The sequence below is a fragment of the Podarcis pityusensis genome, assembly GCF_964106645.2.
Source record: "Podarcis pityusensis genome assembly, contig: HAP1_SCAFFOLD_485, whole genome shotgun sequence".
Lineage (NCBI taxonomy): Eukaryota > Metazoa > Chordata > Lepidosauria > Squamata > Lacertidae > Podarcis > Podarcis pityusensis.
Window position 1 is genome coordinate 1 of NW_028293444.1, and position 24,020 is coordinate 24,020.

Sequence of the window (24,020 nt, forward strand, 5' to 3'; positions counted from 1 at the left end):
TGCAAACTGAAAACATTCCTTTTATTTCCATTTTTGCAATTAGTGCAATCCTTGCAAATGCACCCTGAAAATTTTTATTTTATTCCTTTTTATTCCAATTATTGCAAGCCTTCCCAATGCTCCCTGGGGCGAAATATGCATGCAAAACCGATTTTATTCTATTTTAATTCTCTTTTATTTTTGCAAAATCTCCTTTCGAACGGGATTTGATTCTATTTTATTTGAATTTCTGGCAAAATAAAGCTTGTGAAATAATCTCTCTTCAAGGCAAATGGGATTTTATTTGATTTTATTCTATTTTATTTGTGCAAAATCACAATGCAAACTGGATTTTATTCTATTTATTTGAATTTCTTGCAAAATAAAGCTCGTGAAATCATCTCTCTTCAATGCAAATGGGATTTTATTCTATTTTATTTTCATTTCTTGCAAAATAAAGCTCGTGAAATAATCTCTCTTCAATGCAAATGGGATTTTATTTTATTTTATTCCATTTTATTTGTGCAAAATGAAGCCTTGCAAAACCTCCTTTCTCTTCAATGCAAACGGGATTTTATTCTATTTTTTGCAAAAGAAATCTCAATAAAAATCCCCCTTTCTCTTCAGTGCAAACAGGATTTTATTCTCTTTTTTGCAAAAGAAATCTCATTAAAATCCCCCTTTTCTCTTCAATGCAAATGGGCTTTTATTCGATTTTATTTCCATTTTTGCAAAATAAATCTCATTAAAAATCCCCTTTTCTCTTCAATGCAAATGGGGTTTTATTCGATTTTATTTCCATTTTTGCAAAATAAAAGCTCGTCAAAAACCCCCTTTCTCCTTGAATTTAAATGCAAACCAGGCCATTTTGCATCCGAAAAAAATCCTTTTTTCTCCCCCTTTTCCCTCCTCCCTTTTTCCTCCCCCTCCTTTTTCCCTTTTGCATTCCTTTCTTTTTTAATTCCCGTAAAATCTGCAAAAAAAGAGAGAGAGAAATGAGAAGAAGGGGAAATGAATGCAATTAAATGAAAATGCAATATATTGCAATATTTTTATTTTATTTTTATTTTTATTTGGGGGGGGAAATGAAATAAAAAAATTGGATTTTCAAGATGGCCGACTGACGAATTTAGGCAGCAAGACGAGCTTTGGGAAAATCAGGGAAATTAGCAAAAATTAGGGAAAATCAGCCCAAAATAAGGTGAATTTTGGTAGGAGGAGGAAATGCAAAAATTCAGGAGGAAAAATGGGGAGGAAAAATGCAAAGCTGGTCGTTAAATTGAATTTAATTATTTCCTCTCCCCTAATTGGCTCATTCGAAATTTGCAGATTTTTTTTTTTCAGGCCTCCGGAAATCGTCTTTGAGAGCGAATATTTCTATTTATTTCCAATATTTGTATTTAATCTAGATTTTATAGCGAATATTTCTTTCCAAACCTCACCTGGTTTTAGACAGGAAAAGGGGGGAGGAAAGCAATTTTCCAAAATTATATATTATATATATTATTATTATTATTATTATTATTATTATTATTATTATTAATTTATTATTATTATTATTATTAATTTATTATTATTATTATTATTATTAAAACCTCAGCTGGTTTTAGACAGGAAAAGGGGGGAGGAAAGCAATTTTCCAAAATTATATTATTATTATTATTATTATTATTATTATTATTTTATTATTATTATTAACATTATTATTATATTATTATATTATTATTATATATTATTATATATTATTATTATTAATGTTTATTATTAATGTTTATTATTAGTTATTAATATCAGCTCGTATGAAGATATGGACTTTTAGGTTATTATTGATTAGATGATGATGATGATTTTGGAAATTAGAGCTGATTGGTAGTCTAGATTATTAATATTTATTCGGTATTTGTTATTAATATTCTTATGATTCATATATTTATTACTAATTATTAATATCGATTATTCGTAGGAAGAGATGGTAGATTTTTTCTGAAATCTCTCTTTTTTGGGGCAGATTGTCGCTTTTGGAGATTGTATATTATGAAATTATTAGATTATATTAGATTATATGCTATTATGAGATTATTAGATTATATTAGATTATATGCAATTATTAGATTATTAGATTATATTAGATTATATGCGATTATTAGATTAGATTAGATTAGATTATATGCTATTATTTCGGAGATGATTATTATCTATTATCTGCTATCTATTATTAACCGTTTGAATTTCAAATGATGCTATTTTAAAATATTATAGATATTATAGAAATTTTGCTGTGAGTTTCTAACCATGGTTTCAAATATTATTAGGATTAATAATAATAATAATTGCAATATATCTGAGTTTCTAACCCTGGTTTCTAATAATAATAATAATAATAATAATAACGGCAATATATCTGAGTTTTTAACCCTGGTTTCAATTATTATTATTATTATTATTAGCAATATATCTAAGTTTCTAACCCTGGTTTCAAATATTATTATTATTGGCAATATATCTAAGTTTCTAACCTTGGTTTCAAATATTATTATTATTATTATTATTATTAATGGCAGTATATCTGAGTTTCTAACCCTGGTTTCTATTATTATTATTATTATTATTGGCAATATATCTAAGTTTCTAACCTTGGTTTCAAATACTATTATTATTATTTTTATTAATGGCACTACATCTGAGTTTCTAACCTTGGTTTCAAGTAATATTATTATTATTGGCAGTACATCTGAGTTTCTAACCCTGGTTTCAATTATTATTATTATTATTATTATTGGCAATATATCTAAGTTTCTAACCCTGGTTTTAAATATTATTATTAATATTATTATTAATGGTAATATATCTGAGTTTCTAACCCTGGTTTCAATTATTATTATTCTTATTATTGGCAATATATCTAAGTTTCTAACCTTGGTTTCAAATATTATTATTATTATTATTATTGGCAATATATCTAAGTTTCTAACCTTGGTTTCAAATATTATTATTATTATTATTATTGGCAATAGATCTGAGTTTCTAACCCTGGTTTATAATAATAATAATAATAATAATAATGGCAATATATCTGAGTTTCTAACCCTGGTTTCAATTATTATTATTATTATTATTATTGGCAATATATCTAAGTTTCTAACCTTGGTTTCAAATATTATTATTATTATTAATGGCAGTACATCTGAGTTTCTAACCTTGGTTTCAAGTAATATTATTATTATTATTATTAATGGCAATAGATCTGAGTTTCTAACCCTGGTTTATAATAATAATAATAATAATAATAATGGCAATAGATCTGAGTTTCTAACCCTGGTTTCAAATATTATTGTTATTATCATTAATGGCAATAGATCTGAGTTTCTAACCCTGGTTTATAATAATAGTAAAAAATAATAGTAATAATAATGGCTATGTATCTGAGTTTCTAACCCTGGTTTATAATAATAATAATAATGGCAATATATCTTGAGTTTCTAACCCTGGTTTCTAATCCTGGTTTCTATTATTATTATTATTATTATTAATTGCAGTACATCTGAGTTTCTAACCCCGGTTTCAAATATTATTAGTATTATTATTATTAGTAGTAGTAGTAGTAGTAGTAGTATGGCAATAAATGTGAGTTTCTAACCCTGGTTTTAAAGAATTGCCGAGTTTTTAACCCCGGATTTCTCCCATTTACATTTACATTTATATTTATATTTATATTTACATTTACATTTATATTTATATTATTTATATTTATGTTTATATTTATATTTACATTTAATTTACATTTATGTTTATATTTAATTTACATTTACATTTATATTTCATTTACATTTATTTAGATTTTATTTTCATTTTCATTTATATTTATATTATTTATATTTATGTTTATATTTATATTTACATTTAGTTTACATTTATATTTAAATTACATTTACATGTATATTTCATTTACATTGATAGTTATATTTTATTTATATTTTTATTTAATTTATATTTATATTATTTATATTTATACTTAACATGTATATTTATATTTATTTTATATTTATATTTTCCACAGGCCGAGGGCAACGGCAGCAGTGTTGGCAAAAGAGCTTCGGCCAGCAGGTAAGTTGGCGTCTAATAATAACAATAATAATAATAATAATAATAATATAATTAATAATAAAGGTAATTATTATTATTAATAATAATAGTAACGGCAGCAACTACAAAACAAGAACCAAAACTATATTAATGGCAACCAAAATTATTACAGCCAAACATATTATTATTTTTATTATTAATAATATTATTATTATTCATATTATTATTATTATTCAAAGGCTCCTATTCCCAGTCTCCCATTAAGAGACTCCCAGTCCCAGTCTCCCATTAAGAGACTCCCAGTTCCAGTCTCCCAGTCCCAGTTTCCCATTAAGAGATTCCCAGTCCCAGTCTCCCATTAAGACACTCCCAGTTCCAGTCTCCCACTCCCAGTCTCCCATTAAGAGATTCCCAGTCCCAGTCTCCCACTCCCAGTCTCCCATTAAGAGATTCCCAGTCCCAGTCTCCCAGTCCCAGTTTCCCATTAAGAGACTCCCAGTCCCAGTTTCCCATTAAGAGACTCCCAGTCCCAGTTTCCCATTAAGAGATTCCCAGTCCCAGTCTCCCAGTCCCAGTTTCCCATTAAGAGACTCCCAGTCCCAGCCTCCCATTAAGAGATTCCCAGTCCCAGTCTCCCAATCCCAGTCTCCCATTAAGAGATTCCCAGTCCCAGTCTCCCAGTCCCAGTTTCCCATTAAGAGACTCCCAGTCCCAGTCTCCCAGTCCCAGTCTCCCATTAAGAGACTCCCAGTTCCAGACTCCCAGTCCCAGTTTCCCATTAAGAGACTCCCAGTCCCAGTCTCCCATTAAGAGACTCCCAGTCCCAGTCTCCCAGTCCCAGTTTCCCATTAAGAGACCCCCAGTCCCAGTCTCCCAGTCCCAGTTTCCCATTAAGAGACTCCCAGTTCCAGTCTCCCAGTCCCAGTTTCCCATTAAGAGACTCCCAGTCCCAGTCTCCCATTAAGAGACTCCCAGTTCCAGTCTCCCAGTCCCAGTCTCCCATTAAGAGACCCCCAGTCCCAGTCTCCCAGTCCCAGTCTCCCATTAAGAGACTCCCAGTCCCAGTCTCCCAATCCCAGTCTCCCATTAAGAGACTCCCAGTCCCAGTTTCCCATTAAGAGACTCCCAGTCCCAGTTTCCCATTAAGAGACTCCCAGTCCCAGTTTCCCATTAAGAGATTCCCAGTCCCAGTCTCCCAGTCCCAGTTTCCCATTAAGAGATTCCCAGTCCCAGTCTCCCATTAAGACACTCCCAGTTCCAGTCTCCCAGTCCCAGTTTCCCATTAAGAGATTCCCAGTCCCAGTCTCCCAATCCCAGTCTCCCATTAAGAGATTCCCAGTCCCAGTCTCCCAGTCCCAGTTTCCCATTAAGAGACTCCCAGTCCCAGTCTCCCAGTCCCAGTTTCCCATTAAGAGACTCCCAGTCCCAGTTTCCCATTAAGAGACTCCCAGTCCCAGTTTCCCATTAAGAGACTCCCAGTCCCAGTTTCCCATTAAGAGACTCCCAGTCCCAGTTTCCCATTAAGAGATTCCCAGTCTGCCATTCCCAGTCTCCCATTAAGAGACTCCCAGTCCCAGTCTCCCAGTCCCAGTTTCCCATTAAGAGACTCCCAGTCCCAGTCTACCATTAAGAGACTCCCAGTCTCCCAGTCCCAGTCTCCCATTAAGAGACTCCCAGTCCCAGTCTCCCAGTCCCAGTTTCCCATTAAGAGACTCCCAGTCCCAGTCTCCTATTCCCAGTCTCCCATTAAGACACTCCCAGTTCCAGTCTCCCACTCCCAGTCTCCCATTAAGAGATTCCCAGTCCCAGTCTCCCAGTCCCAGTTTCCCATTAAGAGATTCCCAGTCCCAGTCTCCCATTAAGACACTCCCAGTTCCAGTCTCCCACTCCCAGTCTCCCATTAAGAGATTCCCAGTCCCAGTCTCCCAGTCCCAGTCTCCCATTAAGAGATTCCCAGTCCCAGTCTCCCAGTCCCAGTTTCCCATTAAGAGACTCCCAGTCCCAGTTTCCCATTAAGAGACTCCCAGTCCCAGTTTCCCATTAAGAGATTCCCAGTCCCAGTCTCCCAGTCCCAGTCTCCCATTAAGAGACTCCCAGTCCCAGTCTTCCATTAAGAGACTCCCAGTCCCAGTCTCCCAGTCCCAGTCTCCCATTAAGAGACTCCCAGTTCCAGACTCCCATTCCCAGTTTCCCATTAAGAGACTCCCAGTCCCAGTCTCCCAGTCCCAGTCTCCCATTAAGAGACCCCCAGTCCCAGTCCCCCAGTCCCAGTCTCCCATTAAAAACCTCCCATTCCCAGTTTCCCAGCCCCACACTCCCAGTCTCCCAGTCCCAGTCTTCCATTAAGAGACCCCCATTCCCAGTCTCCCATTCCCAGTCTCAGCCCCCCATTCCCAGTCTCCCATTCCAAGTCCCTGCCCCCCATTCCCAGTCTCTCAGCCCCCCAATCCCAGTATCCCAGCCCCCATTAAAAAACTCCGTTTCCCAGTCCCACACTCCCAGTCTCCCATTAAAAGCCCCATTCCCAATCTCCCAGCCCCCCATTCCCAGTCCCAGCCCCACACTCCCAGTCTCCCAGCCCCCCATTCCCAGTCTCCCTGCCCCCCTTTCCCAGTCTGGTCTGCCCCCCATTCCCAGTCCTCCACTCCCAGTTCCCCACTCCCAGTCTCCCATTAAAGACCCCCATTCCCAGTCCCAGCCCCCCATTCCCAGTCCCAGCCCCACACTCCCAGTCTCCCAGCCCCACACTCCCAGTTCCCCATTAAAGACCCCCATTCCCAGTCTCCCAGCCCCCCATTCCCAGTCTCCCATTCCCAGTCCCAGCCCCACACTCCCAGTCTCCCATTAAAAGAACCCCATTCCCAGTCTGATCTGCCCCCCATTCCCAGTCCCAGCCCCCCATTCCCAGTCCGCTCTGCCCCCCATTCCCAGTCCAGCCCCACACTCCCAGTCACTCATTCCCAGTCCTGGCCCCCCATTCCCAGTCCCCCATTTCCAGTCCCAGCCCCACACTCCCAGTCTCCCAGCCCCCCATTCCCAGTTCATCTCCCATTACAAACCCCCATTCCCAGTCTCCCTGCCCCACATCCCAGTCCCCCATTAGAAGACCCCCATTCCCAGTACTAGCCCCCCATTCCCAGTCCCCCATTAAAGACCCACAGCCCCCCATTCCCAGTCTCCCAGCCCCACACTCCCAGTCTGCCTGCCCCCCATTCCCAGTCCTAGCCCCACACTCCCAGTCTGCCTGCCCCCCATTCCCAGTCCTAGCCCCACACTCCCAGTCTGCCTGCCCCCCATTCCCAGTCCTAGCCCCACATTCCCAGTCTCCCTGCCCCCCATTCCCAGTCTGCCTGCCCCCCATTCCCAGTCCTAGCCCCACACTCCCAGTCTACCAGCCCCACACTCCCAGTCTCCCAGCCCCCCATTCCCAGTCCGCTCTGCCCCACATTCCCAGCCCCACATTCCCAGTCTCCCAGCCCCACACTCCCAGTCTCCCAGCCCCCCATTCCCAGTTCATCTCCCATTACAACCCCCCCATTCCCAGTCTCCCTGCCCCACATCCCAGTCTCCCATTAAAGACCCCCATTCCCAGCCCCACACTCCCAGTCTGCCTGCCCCCCATTCTCAGTCCTAGCCCCCCATTCCCAGTCTGCTCTGCCCCCTATTCCCAGCCCCCCATTCAAAAAATCCCAGTCCAAATCTCCCATGAAGCCCCCCATTCCCAGTCCGCTCTGACCCCTTTCTCTGCCCCACAGAGACCCGCCCCCCTCGGCCGCCGCCATGCCGGCCTCCGATTCGCCGGCCTCCGACTCGGCCCCGCCCAGCGAGGAGGCCCCGCCCCCGGCTGCCCCCCAAGTCACCGTCAAGACCGAGACCCCCGACGACTTCGCCTGGCCCCACGGCGGCCCCACGGAGCCCCGCAAAGGGGGCCGTGGGGCAGCCCCAGCCGAGATCTGCGTCGTCCTGGGGGGGGTCCGCAGCCAGCAGACCCTGGGTAAGCTAGGTGCGACCCCTATTTTCTGTGGGGCGGGGCCGCTTGGGGGGCAGGGAAAGGTTGGCTTAGGGGTCAGGACCCTTTACTTGGGGGTCGGGGACCCTTGGGGTTAGGGGACCCTTTCAGTTGGGACGCTGGGTGGGCGGTGCGACCCCTATTTTCTGTGGGGCCGAGGCAAGTGGGGGTCGGTTATGGGTCAGGGGGACCCTTTGGGGTCGGGACCCATTGGGTTTGGGGTCAGGGAAACAGGGACCCTTTGGGTTGGGGGTCAGGGGAGCCTTTTGGTGGGTGGGTGGCGCGACCCCTATTTTCCGTGGGGCAGAGGCGGTTGGGGGTCAGGGAAACGACCCCTATTTTCTGTGGGGCGGAGCGGGTTGGGGGTCGGGGAAACGACCCCTATTTTCTGTGGGGCGGAGCGGGTTGGGGGTCGGGGAAACGACCCCTATTTTCCGTGGGGCAGAGGCGGTTGGGGGTCAGGGAAACGACCCCTATTTTCTGTGGGGTGGAGCGGGTTGGGGGTCGGGGAAACGACCCCTATTTTCTGTGGGCCTTTGGTTGGGGGTCAGGGAAACTGCGGTGACCTTTGGGCTTGGGGGTCAAGGGAGCCTTTTGGTGGGTGGCGCGACCCCTTTTTTCTGTGGGGCAGGGGCGGTTGGGGGTCAGGGAAACGTTTGGTTAGGGGTCAGGAGCCCTTTTGTTGGGGGGCGGGGGCCATTTGGGTTGGAGGTCAGGGGAGCCTTTTGGCGGGTGGGTGGCGCGACCCCTATTTTCTGTGGGGCAGAGGTGGTTGGGGGTCAGGGAAACTGGGGGGACCCGTTAGGGGTCAGGTGGTCCTTTGGGTTGGGGGTCAGGGGAGACCCTTTAGTTGGGGGTCAGGGGCCCATTTGGGCTGGGGGTCAGGAGACCCTTTAGTTGGGGGTCAGGGGCCCCTTTGGGTTGGGGGTCAGGAGACCCTTTAGTTGGGGGTCAGGAGACCCTTTAGTTGGGGGTCAGGGGCCCCTTTGGGTTGGGGGTCAGGGGACCCTTTCAGTTAGGGGTCAAGGGACCCTTTGGGTTGGGGGTCAGGGGACCCTTTAGTTGGGGGTCAGGGGCCCCTTTGGGTTGGGGGTCAGGGGACCCTTTCAGTTAGGGGTCAAGGGACCCATTTGTTGGGGGTCAGGGAACCCCTTTGGGTTGGGGGTCAGGAGACCCTTGGTAAGCTAGGTGGGTGGCGCGACCCCTATTTTGTGTGGGGCAGAGTTGGTTGGGGGTCAGGGGCCCTTTTGGTTATGGGTCAGGGGACCCTTTTGTTGGGGGTCAGGGGACCCTTTGGTTATGGGTCAGGGGACCCTTTGGTTATGGGTCAGGGGACCCTTTAGTTGGGGGTCAGGGGCCCCTTTGGGTTGGGGGTCAGGGCCCCTTTGGGTTGGGGTCAGGGAACCCATTTGTTGGGGGTCAGGGGCCCTTTTGGTTATGGGTCAGGGGACCCTTTTGTTGGGGGTCGGGCCCTTTTGGTTATGGGTCAGGGGACCCTTTTGTTGGGGGTCAGGGGCCCCTTTGGTTATGGGTCAGGGGACCCTTTGGTTGGGGGTCTGGCTTCTGGTTCGAATCCAGTTCGAGTCCAGGTTCGAATCCGTTTCAAGTCTGGTTCGAATCCGGGTTCAAGTCTGGTTCGAATCCGGGTTCAAATCCGGTTCAAGTCTGGTTCGAATCCGGGTTCGAATCCGGTTCCAGTCTGGGGTTCCGGGTTCAAATCCGGTTCCAGTCTGGTTCGAATCCGGGTTCAAATCCAGTTCAAGTCTGGTTCGAATCCGGGTTCAAATCCGGTTCCAGTCTGGGGTTCCAGGTTCAAATTCGGTTCAAGTCTGGTTCAAATCTGGGTTAAAATCCGGTTCCAGTTGGGTTCGAATCCAGGTTCGAATCCGGTTTCAGTCTGGGGTTCCGGGTTCAAATCCGGTTTCAGTCTGGGGTTCCGGGTTCAAATCCGGTTCAATCTGGGGTTCCGGGTTCAAATCCCCAATCCTAGGAGAAGGAAACTGGTTCGAATACGGGTTCAAATCCGGTTCAAGTCTGGTTCAAATCCGGTTCAAATCCAGTTCAAGTCTGGTTCGAATCCGGGTTCGAATCCGATTCAAATCTGGTTCGAATCCGGGTTCAAATCCGGTTCAAGTCTGGGTTTCCGGGTTCGAATCCGGTTTCAGTCTGGGGTTCTGGGTTCAAATCTGGTTCCAGTCTGGGGTTCCGGGTTCAAATCCGGTTCAAGTCTGGTTCAAATCCAGGTTCAAATCCGGTTCCAGTTGGGTTCGAATCCGGGTTCAAATCCGGTTTCAGTCTGGGGTTCCGGGTTCAAATCCGGTTTCAGTCTGGGGTTCCGGGTTCAAATCCGGTTCAATCTGGGGTTCCGGGTTCAAATCCCCAATCCTAGGAGGAGGAAACTCGTTCGAATCCGGGTTCAAATCCGGTTCAAGTCTGGTTCAAATCCGGTTCTAATCCAGTTGAAGTCTGGTTCGAATCCGGGTTCGAATCCGATTCAAGTCTGGTTCGAATCCGGGTTCAAATCCGGTTCAAGTCTGGGTTTCCGGGTTCAAATCCGGTTCCAGACTTGAACCGGGTTCAAATCCCCAGTCTTAGGAAGAGGAAACTGGTTCGAATCCGGGTTCAAGTCCCTGGTCCTAGAAGGAGGGCGCCAGTTCAAGTCCGGAGTTCCGGGTTCGAGTCCGGGGTTCTGGGTTCAAATCCCCAATCCTAGGATGAGGAAACTGTTTCGAGTCCGGGTTCGAATCCAGATCAAGTCTGGGGTTCTGGGTTCAAATCCCTGATTCTAAGAGGAGGGAAATGGTTTGAGTCCGGGTTCGAATCCGGTTCAAGTCTGGGGTTCTCGGTTCAAATCCCCAGTCCTAGGAGGAGGAAACTGGTTCAAATCCAGTTCAAATCTGGTTCGAATCCGGTTCAAGTCTGGGGTTCTGGGTTCAAATCCCCAGTCTTAGGAGGAGGAAACTGATTCCAATCCGGTTCAAATCCGGTTCAAGTCTGGGGTTCTGGGTTCAAATCCCCAATCCTAGGAGGAGGAAACTGGTTCGAATCCGGGTTCAAATCCGGTTCAAGTCTGGTTCAAATCCGGTTCAAATCCAGTTCAAGTCTGGTTCGAATCCGGGTTCAAATCCGATTCAAGTCTGGTTCGAATCCGGGTTCAAATCCGGTTCAGGTCTGGGTTTCCGGGTTCAAATTCCTGATTCTAACAGGAGGGAACTGGTTTGAGTCCGGGTTCAAATCCGGTTTGAGTCTGGGGTTGTGGGTTCAAATCCCAGCTTCTGACAGGAGGGAACTGGTTTGAGTTCGGGTTCGAATCCGGATCCAGTCTGGGGTTCTGGGTTCAAATCCCTGATTCTAACAGGAGGGAACTGGTTTGAGTCCGGGTTCGAATCCGGTTCAAGTCTGGGGTTGTGGGTTCAAATCCCAGCTTCTGACAGGAGGGAACTGGTTTGAGTCCGGGGTTCGAGTCTGGGGTTCCGGGTTCAAATCCCTGATTCTAACAGGAGGGAACTGGTTTGAGTCCTGGTTCGAATCCGGTTTGAGTCTGGGGTTCTGGGTTCGAGTCCGGGTTCAAAACGCTTGTCTTAGCAGGAGGACGCCGCTTCTTGTCCGGGGTTCAAATCCAGATTCAGATCCGGTTCGAGTCCTCAGTCCCGGGTTCAAGCTCCTGGTTCGAGGAGGAGGAAACTGATTGGAATCCGGTTTGAGTCTGGGGTTCCGGCTTCAAATCCCTGATTCTAACAGGAGGGAACTGGTTTGAGTCCGGGTTCGAATCCAGTTCAAGTCTGGGGTTCTGGGTTCAAATCCCCAATCCTAGGAGGAGGAAACTGGTTCGAATCCGGGTTCGATTCCGGTTCAAGTCTGGGGTTGTGGGTTCAAATCCCAGCTTCTGACAGGAGGGAACTGGTTTGAGTCCGGGGTTCGAGTCTGGGGTTCCGGGTTCAAATCTCTTTTCCCAGGAGTCGGACGCTCGTTCTGAGGCTCCGGCTTCCAATCCAGTTTGAGTCCGGGTTCAAAACGCTGGTCTTAGCAGGAGGACGCCGCTTCTTGTCCGGGGTTCCAATCCAGATTCAGATCCGGTTCGAGTCCTCGGTCCCGGGTTCAAGCTCCTGCTTCGAGGAGGAGGAAACTGATTGGAATCCGGTTTGAGTCTGGGGTTCCGGGTTCAAATCTCTGGTCCCAGGAGTCGGACGCTCGTTCTGAGGCTCCGGCTTCCAATCCAGAGTTCCGGCTTCAAATCCGGTTTGAGTCCGGGTTCAAAACGCTGGCCGCTTCTTGTCCGGGCTTCCAATCCAGATTCAGATCTGCTTCGAGTCCTCGGTCCCGGGTTCGAGCTCCTGGTTCGGGGAGGTGGAAACTGATTGGAATCTGGTTCGAATCCGGTTCGAATCTGGTTCGAATCCAGGTTCAAGCTCCTGGTTCGGGGAGGAGGAAACTGATTGGAATCTGGTTCGGATCCGGTTCGGATCCGGTTCGAATCTGGTTTGAATCCGGTTCGGATCCGGTTTGAATCCGGTTTGACTCCGCTTCTCTTCCAGGCTCCTACGAGTGCGGGATCTGCGGCAAGAAGTACAAGTACTACAACTGCTTCCAGACCCACGTCCGGGCGCACCGAGGTAACGGGTTCGAGTCCCGCAAGCCGGGTTCAAACCGAATCGGGAATTCGCCGCAAACCGGTTTCCCGTTTGGCGCTTCGTTTTTCGTTCTGACGACGTTAATCGTTATTCTGATTATTTTCTATTTTCTATATTCTGATTATTTTCTGTTATTATTATTATTTATGTCATTGGCTTTTATGGTGTTTTTTGTTTTATTTGATGATGTTTTTATTTCACTGTTATTATTATTATCACGATTATTATTATTATTATTAACCATGATGATCATGATTATTATTATTATCATGATTATTATTATTATTATTATTATCATCGTGATTATTATTATTATTACTTGTTTTTAAAAATTGTTATTATTAATATTATTATTATTTGTTTTTTAAAATCGTTATTATTATTATTATTATTTGTTTTTTAAAATTATTATTATTATTATTATTATTATTATTTGTTTTTTAAAATTATTATTATTATTATTATTATTTGTTTTTTAAAATTATTATTATTATTATTATTATTATTATTCCTAGACACGGAAGTGGCGTCGGGCGAAGGCGCTTCCCAAGGCAGTAAGTTATTATCGTTATTATTATTAATCCTTCATTATTACTATTAGTCATCATATCTTATAATTAATAGTAATATTATTAATATTCATTATTAATAGTATTGTATCTTATGATTAATAGAATTATTATTGTTCTTATTTGTTGCTAAGCATTTTTTATATGACATAGAATACAATTAGCAATAGTAATATGAATAATGTTTATTATTAATAATATTGCTAGTAATAATATTTATGATTAATATTGTTGAGGTGGGTATTAGCATGTTAATATTAGCATTAATATTTATGATTAATATGTTAATACACATATGAATATAAATATTGTTTTGCCAGCAGCCGCCCAGATGATGATGATTATTATTATTATTATTATTAATATTATCTATTCGGAAGATGATTACCAGTAGTAGCTATGTTAGCACGATTAAGGTTTATTATTAATTACTAATTAAATATTAATATTATTAATATTAAAACGTTTTAGTTAATTAAATATCATCAATATTAGTATTCATATTCATTTTAGTAATATTAATTATTGTTACAAGTAACAATAAAATTATTATTATTATTATTATTATTATTAGCATGAATATACATGTTAGCATTCAAATATAAATATGATTTTGCCGGCAGCTGCCATCAATTATTATTACTAATATTATCTATTAGGAAGACGATTACCAGTAGTAGTTCTGTTAGCACGATTAAGGTTTATTATAAATATTAATTATTATTATTAATTAATAATTATTAATAAAATTATTAATATTATTAATTATTAATCAAATATCTTAATACATTTTAGTTAATTAAATATCATCAATATTAGTATTCGTATTAATTTTAGTAATATTAATTATTGTTATAAGTAACAATAAAATTATTATTATTATTATTATTATTATAAGTATTAGCATGAATATACATTCATGCTAATTGATGGCAGCTGCCATCAATTATTATTACTATTATCTATTAATCAAATATTAATATTATTAGTTATTACTTATATTACTAATATATTATTAATTGCTAATGTTACTAATGCATCATTAATTGCTAATGTTACTAATGCATTATTAATTGCTAATATTACTAATAGGTTATTAATTGGTAATATTACTAATGCATTAATTGCTAATATTACTAATATATTATTAATTGCTAATATTACTAATGCATTATTAATTGCTAATATTACTAATGCGTTATTAATTGCTAATATTACTAATAGGTTATTAATTGGTAATATTACTAATGCATTAATTGCTAATATTACTAATATATTATTAATTGCTAATATTACTAATGCATCATTAATTGCTCATATTACTAAAGTATTATTAATTGCTAATATTACTAATATTAGTTGTTAATATTAGGGATGCTAGTTGTTAATACTGTTTATTAATTATTACAGCTAATATGAATCATAATTAAAAATTAGTAGTAGAAATTATTATTATTAATTATAATTAATAATTATTAATTATTAGCTATTATTATTATTATTACCGGATCTCTTTTTGGGGGGGGGATCTGCTGGGAATCTGCCCAATCTCTCTCTCTCCCCTGATCCCGCCAGACAATTTTCGCTACACCTGCGGTATGAATCATAATTAAAAATTAGTAGTAGTAATTATTATTAATTATTATTATTAATAATTATTATTAATTATTAGCTATTATTATTATTATTAATATTATTACCGGATCTCTTTTTGGGGGGATCTCCTGGGAATCCGCCCAATCTCTCTCTCTCTCCCCTGATCCCGCCAGACAATTTCCGCTACACCTGCGGTATGAATCATAATTAAAAATTAGTAGTAGTAGTAATTATTATTAATTATTATTATTAATTATTAATTATTAGCTATTATTATTATTATTATTATTATTATTACTGGATCTCTTTTTGGGGGGGATCTGCTGGGAATCCGCCCAATCTCTCTCTCTCTCCCCTGATCCCGCCAGACAATTTCCGCTACACCTGCGATATGAATCATAATTAAAAATTAGTAGTAGTAGTAATTATTATTAATTATTATTAATTATTATTAATTATTAGCTATTATTATTATTATTATTATTATTACCGGATCTCTTTTTGGGGGGGATCTGCTGGGAATCCGCCCAATCTCTCTCTCTCTCCCCTGATCCCGCCAGACAATTTCCGCTACACCTGCGGTATGAATCATAATTAAAAATTAGTAGTAGTAGTAATTATTATTAATTATTATTAATTATTATTAATTATTAGCTATTATTATTATTATTATTATTATTACCGGATCTCTTTTTGGGGGGGATCTGCTGGGAATCCGCCCAATCTCTCCCTCTCCCCTGATCCCGCCAGACAATTTCCGCTACACCTGCGGTATGAATCATAATTAAAAAATAGTAGTAGTAGTAATTATTATTATTAATTATTAGCTATTATTATTATTATTATTATTACCGGATCTCTTTTTGGGGGGGGGAATCTGCTGGGAATCCGCCCAATCTCTCCCTCTCCCCTGATCCCGCCAGACAATTTCCGCTACACCTGCGATATGAATCATAATTAAAAATTAGTAGTAGTAGTAATTATTATTATTAATTATTAGCTATTATTATTATTATTACCGGATCTCTTTTTTGGGGGGATCTGCTGGGAATCCGCCCAATCTCTCTCTCTCTCCCCTGATCCCGCCAGACAACTTCCGCTACACCTGCGACATTTGCGGGAAGAAGTACAAATACTACAGTTGCTTCCAGGAGCACCGCGATCTCCACGCGGTCGACGGTGAGTAGATCACCAGGGATCCACCGGATCCCGGATCCTCCGACGTTTTCCCGGAACGGCAGAAGCGATGAACGATTATTCATATTAAAATTCTAATTAGTAATGGTAATATTCATTATTATTATTAATCGATCCCATTCTGCAATCCATTCTGACATTTCCCGGAATGATCCCAGAAAATTTGCCGGGAGGATCGGTGTGGATGGTCCGGGATCCAGGCGGAAGGGCCGGGATCCGTTCGAACGGGTCGGGAATCCAGAATGCCGGGAGGATCCGGGAGGACGGGCCGGGATCCGTTGGAGTGGGTCAGGATCTGGAACGCTAGGAGGATCCGTTCAGACGGGCTGGGATCCAGAACGCTGGGAGGATCCAGGCGGACGGGCTGGGATTTGTTTGAATGGGTTGGGATCCGGAACGCCGGGAAGATCCAAGCAAACGCTGGGAGGATCCGGGCGGATGGGATGGGATCCGGAACGCCGGGAGGATCTGTGTCAATGGTCCGGGATCCAGAACGCTGTGAGGATCCGAGCGGACGGGCCAGGATCTGTTCGAACGGGTCTGGATCCAGAACATTGGGAGGATCCGTTCGAATGGGTCGGGATCTGGAACGCTGGGAGGATCCACGCAGACAGGCCAGGATCCGTTCGAACGGGTTGGGATCCGGAACGCCGGGAGGATCTGTGCAGGAGAATTGATGCACTTGGGCCAGGATCCGTTCAAATGGGTCGGGATCCGGAACGGGGGGTGGAGTAGAACGGCGTTCCGGAGATCTGGGGATCCCAGAGATCCGGAACGTCACTCCCTGCTCTTCTCTTCCAGATCCCTATGACCAGGCCATGGTCGCCAAAGACGAGGTGAAGGAAGAGGATCCGGAACCCTTCCAGAAGATCGGTCCAAGTACGAGGTTCCGGGGATCCGGCTTGAGTGATCCGCTGGGTTTCCGCCCTGGTCAGGGCAGGGGGTTCCCTCCGGACAGATCCTGTTCGGAACCCGGGATCTGGGAGGGATCTGGAATCCGGGAGGGATCCAGGATCTGGCGGGGTTGTGGGAAAGCAGGGAATAGAGATCCTTTTTGTAATCGACTAAGAAAATGTTCTGGGAAAAGAGAGAAAAGGGAAATAATAATAATAATAATAATAATAATAATAATAATAATAATAATAATAAATTAAATATGTAACATTATATGTTAAATATAATAATAGTAGATAATAATAATAATACATAGATATTAAATATAATAATAGAAAATAATAGATATTAAACATAATAATAATAGGTAGTAATAATAGATATATTAAATATAATAATAGATATTAAATATAATAGGTATCGATAATAATTGATATTGAACCTGATAATAGATAATAATAGACGTTAAAAATAATAGATATTAATAATAGATAATAAATATAATAGATAATAATAGATGTTAAAAATAATAGATAATAATAATAGATAATAAATATAATAGGTAATAATAGACGTTAAAAATAAAAGATAATAAAAGATAATAAATATAATAGGTAATAATAGACATTAAAAATAAAAGATAATAATAATCGATAATAAATTTAATAGGTAATAATAGACGTTAAAAATAAAAGATAATAATAATAGGTAATAAATATAATAGATAATAATAGATGTTAAAAATAAAAGATAATAATAATAGATAATAAATATAATAACGATGTTAAAAATAAAAAATAATAATAGATAATAATTATAATAGATAATAATAGATGTTAAAAATAATAGACAATAATAATCGATAATAAATATAATAGGTAATAATAGATGTTAAAAATAATATATATTAATAATAGATAATAAATGTAATAGATAATAATAGACGTTAAAAATAAAAGATAATAAAAATGGATAATAAATATAATAGGTAATAATAGATGTTAAAAATAAAAGATAATAATAATAGATAATAAATATAATAGGTAATAATAGACGTTAAAAATAAAAGATAATAAAAGATAATAAATATAATAGGTAATAATAGACATTAAAAATAAAAGATAATAATAATCGATAATAAATTTAATAGGTAATAATAGACGTTAAAAATAAAAGATAATAATAATAGGTAATAAATATAATAGATAATAATAGATGTTAAAAATAAAAGATAATAATAATAGATAATAAATATAATAATGATGTTAAAAATAAAAAATAATAATAGATAATAATTATAATAGATAATAATAGATGTTAAAAATAATAGACAATAATAATCGATAATAAATATAATAGGTAATAATAGATGTTAAAAATAATATATATTAATAATAGATAATAAATGTAATAGATAATAATAGACGTTAAAAATAAAAGATAATAATAATAGATAGTAAATATAATAGGTAATAATAGACGTTAAAAATAAAAGATAATAATAATAGATAATAAATATAATAGAAAATAATAGATGTTAATAATAAGAGATAATAATAATAGATCATAAATATAATAGAAAATAATAGATGTTAATAATAGATGTTAATAAAAGATTATAATAATAGATAATAAATATAATAGATAATAAATATAATAAATAATAGATGTTAAAAATAATAGATATTAATAATAGATAATAAATATAATAGATAATAATAGACGTTAAAAATAAAAGATAATAATAATCGATAATAAATATAATAGATAATAATAGATGTTAAAAATTTAAAAACAATAATAATTGATATTCTATATAATACTAGATAATAATAATTATCTAATATCTAAATTATATAAATTATATAAATAAAGATAATATTAACCATTGATATGAATAGCAATAATAATAGATATTAGAAATATCAGAAATTAATAACAATTGGTGTTAATAATAATAGAGATTAACAACAGTTGATATTCTAATTAATAACCATTAATTAATGGATGTTGTAATCATGAGAACTGATAACAATAATTAATAGCAATAATAATAGCCAGCGAGGCGAAATCCCGAGAATCCGGGTGTGAATCCAGAACGAGATCCCGGGAATCCGGGTTCGAATTTGAGACAGGATCCTCACAAATCCGGGTGTGAATCCAGAACGAGATCCCGGGAATGAATCCAGAACGAGATCCCGGGAATCTGGGTTCGAATTTGAGACAGGATCCCCACAAATCCGGGTGTGAATCCAGAACGAGATTCCGGGAATCCGGTTTCAAATTTGAGACAGGATCCCCACAAATCCGGGTGTGAATCCAGAATGAGATCCCGGGAATGAATCCAGAACGAGACCCCGGGAATCTGGATTCGACTTTGAGACAGGATCCCCACAAATCCGGGTGTGAATCCAGAACGAGATCGTGGGAATCTGGGTGTGAATCCAGAACGAGATCCTGGGAATCTGGGTTCGAATTTCAGACAGGATCCCCACAAATCCGGGTGTGAATCCAGAACGAGATCCCGGGAATCCGGGTGTGAATCCAGAACGAGATCCTGGGAATGCGGGTTCGAATTTCAGACAGGATCCCCACAAATCCGGGTGTGAATCCAAAACGAGATCCCGGGAATCCGGGTTCAAATTTGAGACAGGATCCCCACAAATCCAAGTGTGAATCCAGAATGAGATCCCGGGAATCCGGGTGTGAATCCAGAATGAGATCCCAGGAATCCAGGTTCGAATTGGAGGCAGGATCCCCACAAATCCGGGTTCAAATCCGTCAAGAGACCCTGAGAATCCGGATTCAAATCTGGCAAAAGACCCAGTTCATCCCAGTTTGATCCAGTTTGGGAAGGGACTCGGGTTCGGAGGGATCCCTGGAGGTCTGGATGGATTTCCTTTGGGGATCCAGGTTTGAATCCAGAGCAAAACCCTGAGATTCCGGGTTCAAATTCAGTGCAAAACCCCATGAAACCGGGTTCGAATCGGAGAAAAGAGATCCGGTTTGAAGCCAGAAAGGGACTCGGGTTCAGGGATCCCTGAGATTCGAATCTGGTTTTGAACCTGGGGCGAAACCCCTGGAATCCGGGTTCAAATCTGGTGCCAGACCCTGAGAATCCGGGTTCAAATCTGGGGCAAAACCCCAAGAATCCGGGTTCAAATCCGGTGCAAGACCCCAAGGATCCTGGTTTGACCCTGGAACGAGACCCCATAAATCCGGGTTCAAATCCAGAACAACACCCCAAGAATCCGGTTTCAAATCTGGTTTAAGACCCCAGGAATCCAGGTTCAAATCCAGTGCAAGACCCCAAGAATCCGGGTTCGAATCTGCTCCAAAACCCCAGGAATTCGGGTTCGAATCTGGTCCAAGACCCCAAGAATCCGGGTTCGAATCTAGTGCAAAACCTCGGGAATCCGGGTTCAAATCTGTAAAGATACCCCAAGAATCCAGGTTCAAATCCAGAACGAAACCCTGATAATCCGGGTTCAAATCGGGAACGAGACCCCAAAAATCCAGTACAAGACTCCACAAATCCAGGTTCGAATCTGGTGCCAAACCCCAAGAATCCGGGTTCAAATCCGATGTAAGACCCCAAGAATCCTGGTTTGAACCCAGAACGAGACCCCATGAATCCGGGTTCAAATCCAGAACAAGGCCCCACAAATCCAGGTTCGAATCTGGTGCCAAACCCCAAGAATCCGGGTTCCAATTTGTGAAAAGAGACCCAGTTCATCCCAGTTTGATCCAGTTTGGGAAGGGACTCGGGTTCGGAGGGATCCCTGGGGGTCTGGATGGATCTCCTTTGGGGGTCCAGGTTTGAATCCAGAGCAAAACCCTGAGATTCCGGGTTCAAATTCGGTGCAAAACCCCATGAATCCGGGTTCGAATCCAGAACAAGACCCCACAAATCCAGATTAGAATCTGGTGCCAAACCCCAAGAATCCGGGTTCGAATTTGTGAAAAGGGACCCAGTTCATCCCAGCTTGATCCAGTTTGATTCTCTTTTCTCCCCACAGAAACCGGCAGCTACACATGCGAATTCTGCGGCAAGCAATACAAGTATTACACTCCTTATCAGGAACACGTCGCTCTTCACGCGCCAATCAGTGAGTAAACCGGATTCGTACCCGGGGCCGGCGGGCGGGATTTCCCTCAGGGATCTGGGGGCGGATCCCAAGAATCCGGGTTCGAATCTGGGGCAAAACCCCTGGAATCCTGTTTCAAACCTGCGGCAAAAATCTGGATTCGAATCTGGGGCAAAACCCCTGGAATCCGGGTTCGAATCTGGTGCCAGACCCCAAGAATCCAGGTTCAAATCTGGGGCAAAACCCCAAGAATCCAGGTTCAAATCCGGTGCAAAACCCCAAGAATCCAGGTTCATACCGAGACCAAACCCCCATGAATCCGGGTTCAAATCTGGAGCAAAACCCCAAGAATCCAGGTTCGAACCCAGCGCAAAACCCCAAGAATCCGGGTTCAAATCTGAGCAAAACCCCCAGAATCCAGGTTCGAATCCAGTGCCAGACCCCAAGAATCCGGGTTCAAATCGGAGCCAAACCCCCATGAATCCGGGTTCAAATCTGGAGCAAAACCCCAAGAATCCGGGTTCATACCGAAACCAAAATCCCAAGAATCCAGGTTCGAATCCAGTGCCAGACCCCAAGAATCCAGGTTCAAATCTGGTGCAAAACCCCCAGAATCCAGGTTCGAATCCAGTGCCAGAATCGGAGCCAAAACCCTGAGGATCCGGGTTCGACTCCGGATTCGAACCCGGATCCGGCGTTGTGTTTTCCAGAATATTCCCGCTCTCCGCTCCTGGTGGCCGTCAAGTCGCACGCCGGGAGGAAGGCGCCGGCGCCGTCCATCATCCGTTGCTCCGCCCTCTTGCACCGTGCGCCGTCCGGCGCCTCCCAGCTCCAGATGTTCCGGGCGCCGAATTCGGGATCTCCGGGGAGCAAGGCCACCACAGGTAGGGGGCGAGCGGGATCCCCGGAGGATTCCTCTTCCCCAGGATCCCTCTTTCCCTGGATTCTTCTCCAGATCCCTCTTCCCAAATCGCCAGGATTCCTCTTCCCCGGATTCCTCTTCTCCAGATCCCTCTTCCCATTTCCCCAGGATCCCTCTGCCCTGGATTCCTCTTGCCTAAATTCCTCTTCTCCAGATCCCTCTTCCCAAATCGCCAGGATTCCTCTTCCCCGGATTCCTCTTCTCCAGATCCCTTTTCCCACTTCCCCAGGATCCCTCTGCCCTGGATTCCTCTTGCCTAAATTCCTCTTCTCCAGATCCCTCTTCCCAAATCGCCAGGATTCCTCTTCCCCGGATTCCTCTTCTCCAGATCCCTTTTCCCACTTCCCCAGGATCCCTCTTCCCCTGGATTCCTCTTCCCTAAATTCCTCTTCCCAGATCCTCAGGATTCCTCTCCCCTAATCCCCAGGATTTCTCTTACCCAGGTTCCTCTTCCCCGGATTCCTCTTCCCCAGATCCCTCTTCCCTAAATTCCTCTTCCCAGATCCTCAGGATTCCTCTTCCCAAATTCCCAGGATCCCTCTTCACCAGGATCCTTCTTCCTAATTCCCCAGGATCCCTCTTCCCCCAGATTCTCTTTCTCTAAATTCCTCTTCCCAAAGTTCTCTCCCCCAGGATCCCTCTTCCTTAATTTCCTCTTCCCAAATCCCCAGGATTCCTCTTCCCCAGATTCTTCTTCCCAAATCCCAAAAGATGTTCCAGGTGCCGAATTCGGGATCTCCGGGGAGCAAGGCCACCACAGGTAGGGGGCGAGCGGGATCCCCGGAGGATTCCTCTTCCCCAGGATCCCTCTTTCCCTGGATTCTTCTCCAGATCCCTCTTCCCAAATCGCCAGGATTCCTCTTCCCCGGATTCCGCTTCTCCAGATCCCTCTTCCCATTTCCCCAGGATCCCTCTGCCCTGGATTCCTCTTGCCTAAATTCCTCTTCTCCAGATCCCTCTTCCCAAATCGCCAGGATTCCTCTTCCCCGGATTCCTCTTCTCCAGATCCCTTTTCCCACTTCCCCAGGATCCCTCTTCCCCTGGATTCCTCTTCCCTAAATTCCTCTTCCCAGATCCTCAGGATTCCTCTCCCCTAATCCCCAGGATTTCTCTTACCCAGGTTCCTCTTCCCCAGATCCCTCTTCCCCGGATTCCTCTTCTCCAGATCCCTCTTCCCTAAATTCCTCTTCCCAGATCCTCAGGATTCCTCTTCCCAAATTCCCAGGATCCCTCTTCACCAGGATCCTTCTTCCTAATTCCCCAGGATCCCTCTTCCCCTAGATTCTCTTCCCCTAGATTCTCTTTCTCTAAATTCCTCTTCCCAAAGTTCTCTCCCCCAGGATCCCTCTTCCTTAATTTCCTCTTCCCAAATCCCCAGGATTCCTCTTCCCCAGATTCTTCTTCCCAAATCCCAAAAGATGTTCCAGGTGCCGAATTCGGGATCTCCGGGGAGCAAGGCCACCACAGGTAGGGGGCGAGCGGGATCCCCGGAGGATTCCTCTTCCCCAGGATCCCTCTTTCCCTGGATTCTTCTCCAGATCCCTCTTCCCAAATCGCCAGGATTCCTCTTCCCCGGATTCCGCTTCTCCAGATTCCTCTTCCCATTTCCCCAGGATCCCTCTGCCCTGGATTCCTCTTGCCTAAATTCCTCTTCTCCAGATCCCTCTTCCCAAATCGCCAGGATTCCTCTTCCCCGGATTCCTCTTCTCCAGATCCCTTTTCCCACTTCCCCAGGATCCCTCTTCCCCTGGATTCCTCTTCCCTAAATTCCTCTTCCCAGATCCTCAGGATTCCTCTCCCCTAATCCCCAGGATTTCTCATACCCAGGTTCCTCTTCCCCGGATTCCTCTTCCCCAGATCCCTCTTCCCCGGATTCCTCTTCTCCAGATCCCTCTTCCCTAAATTCCTCTTCCCAGATCCTCAGGATTCCTCTTCCCAAATTCCCAGGATCCCTCTTCACCAGGATCCTTCTTCCTAATTCCCCAGGATCCCTCTTCCCCCGGATTCCCTTTCTCTAAATTCCTCTTCCCAAAGTTCTCTCCCCCAGGATCC

General features: G+C 42.5%; 1 protein-coding gene across 1 annotated transcript in view; it reads left to right on the forward strand.

Annotated features, from left to right (window-relative positions):
• Positions 1–4,016: 4,016 nt before the first annotated feature.
• Positions 4,017–24,020, forward strand: part of LOC308468956 (zinc finger protein 618-like) — a gene marked incomplete at its 3' end in the record, with an annotated part of 28,693 nt that continues 8,689 nt past the window's right edge. The window contains exons 1-8 of the mRNA XM_081024279.1: positions 4,017–4,083; positions 7,818–8,056; positions 12,607–12,684; positions 13,218–13,256; positions 15,957–16,046; positions 16,866–16,943; positions 20,978–21,067; positions 21,757–21,930. Of these exons, the coding sequence (XP_080880405.1) occupies positions 7,843–8,056; positions 12,607–12,684; positions 13,218–13,256; positions 15,957–16,046; positions 16,866–16,943; positions 20,978–21,067; positions 21,757–21,930 (763 nt within the window). The remainder of the gene's footprint in view (positions 4,084–7,817; positions 8,057–12,606; positions 12,685–13,217; positions 13,257–15,956; positions 16,047–16,865; positions 16,944–20,977; positions 21,068–21,756; positions 21,931–24,020) is intronic.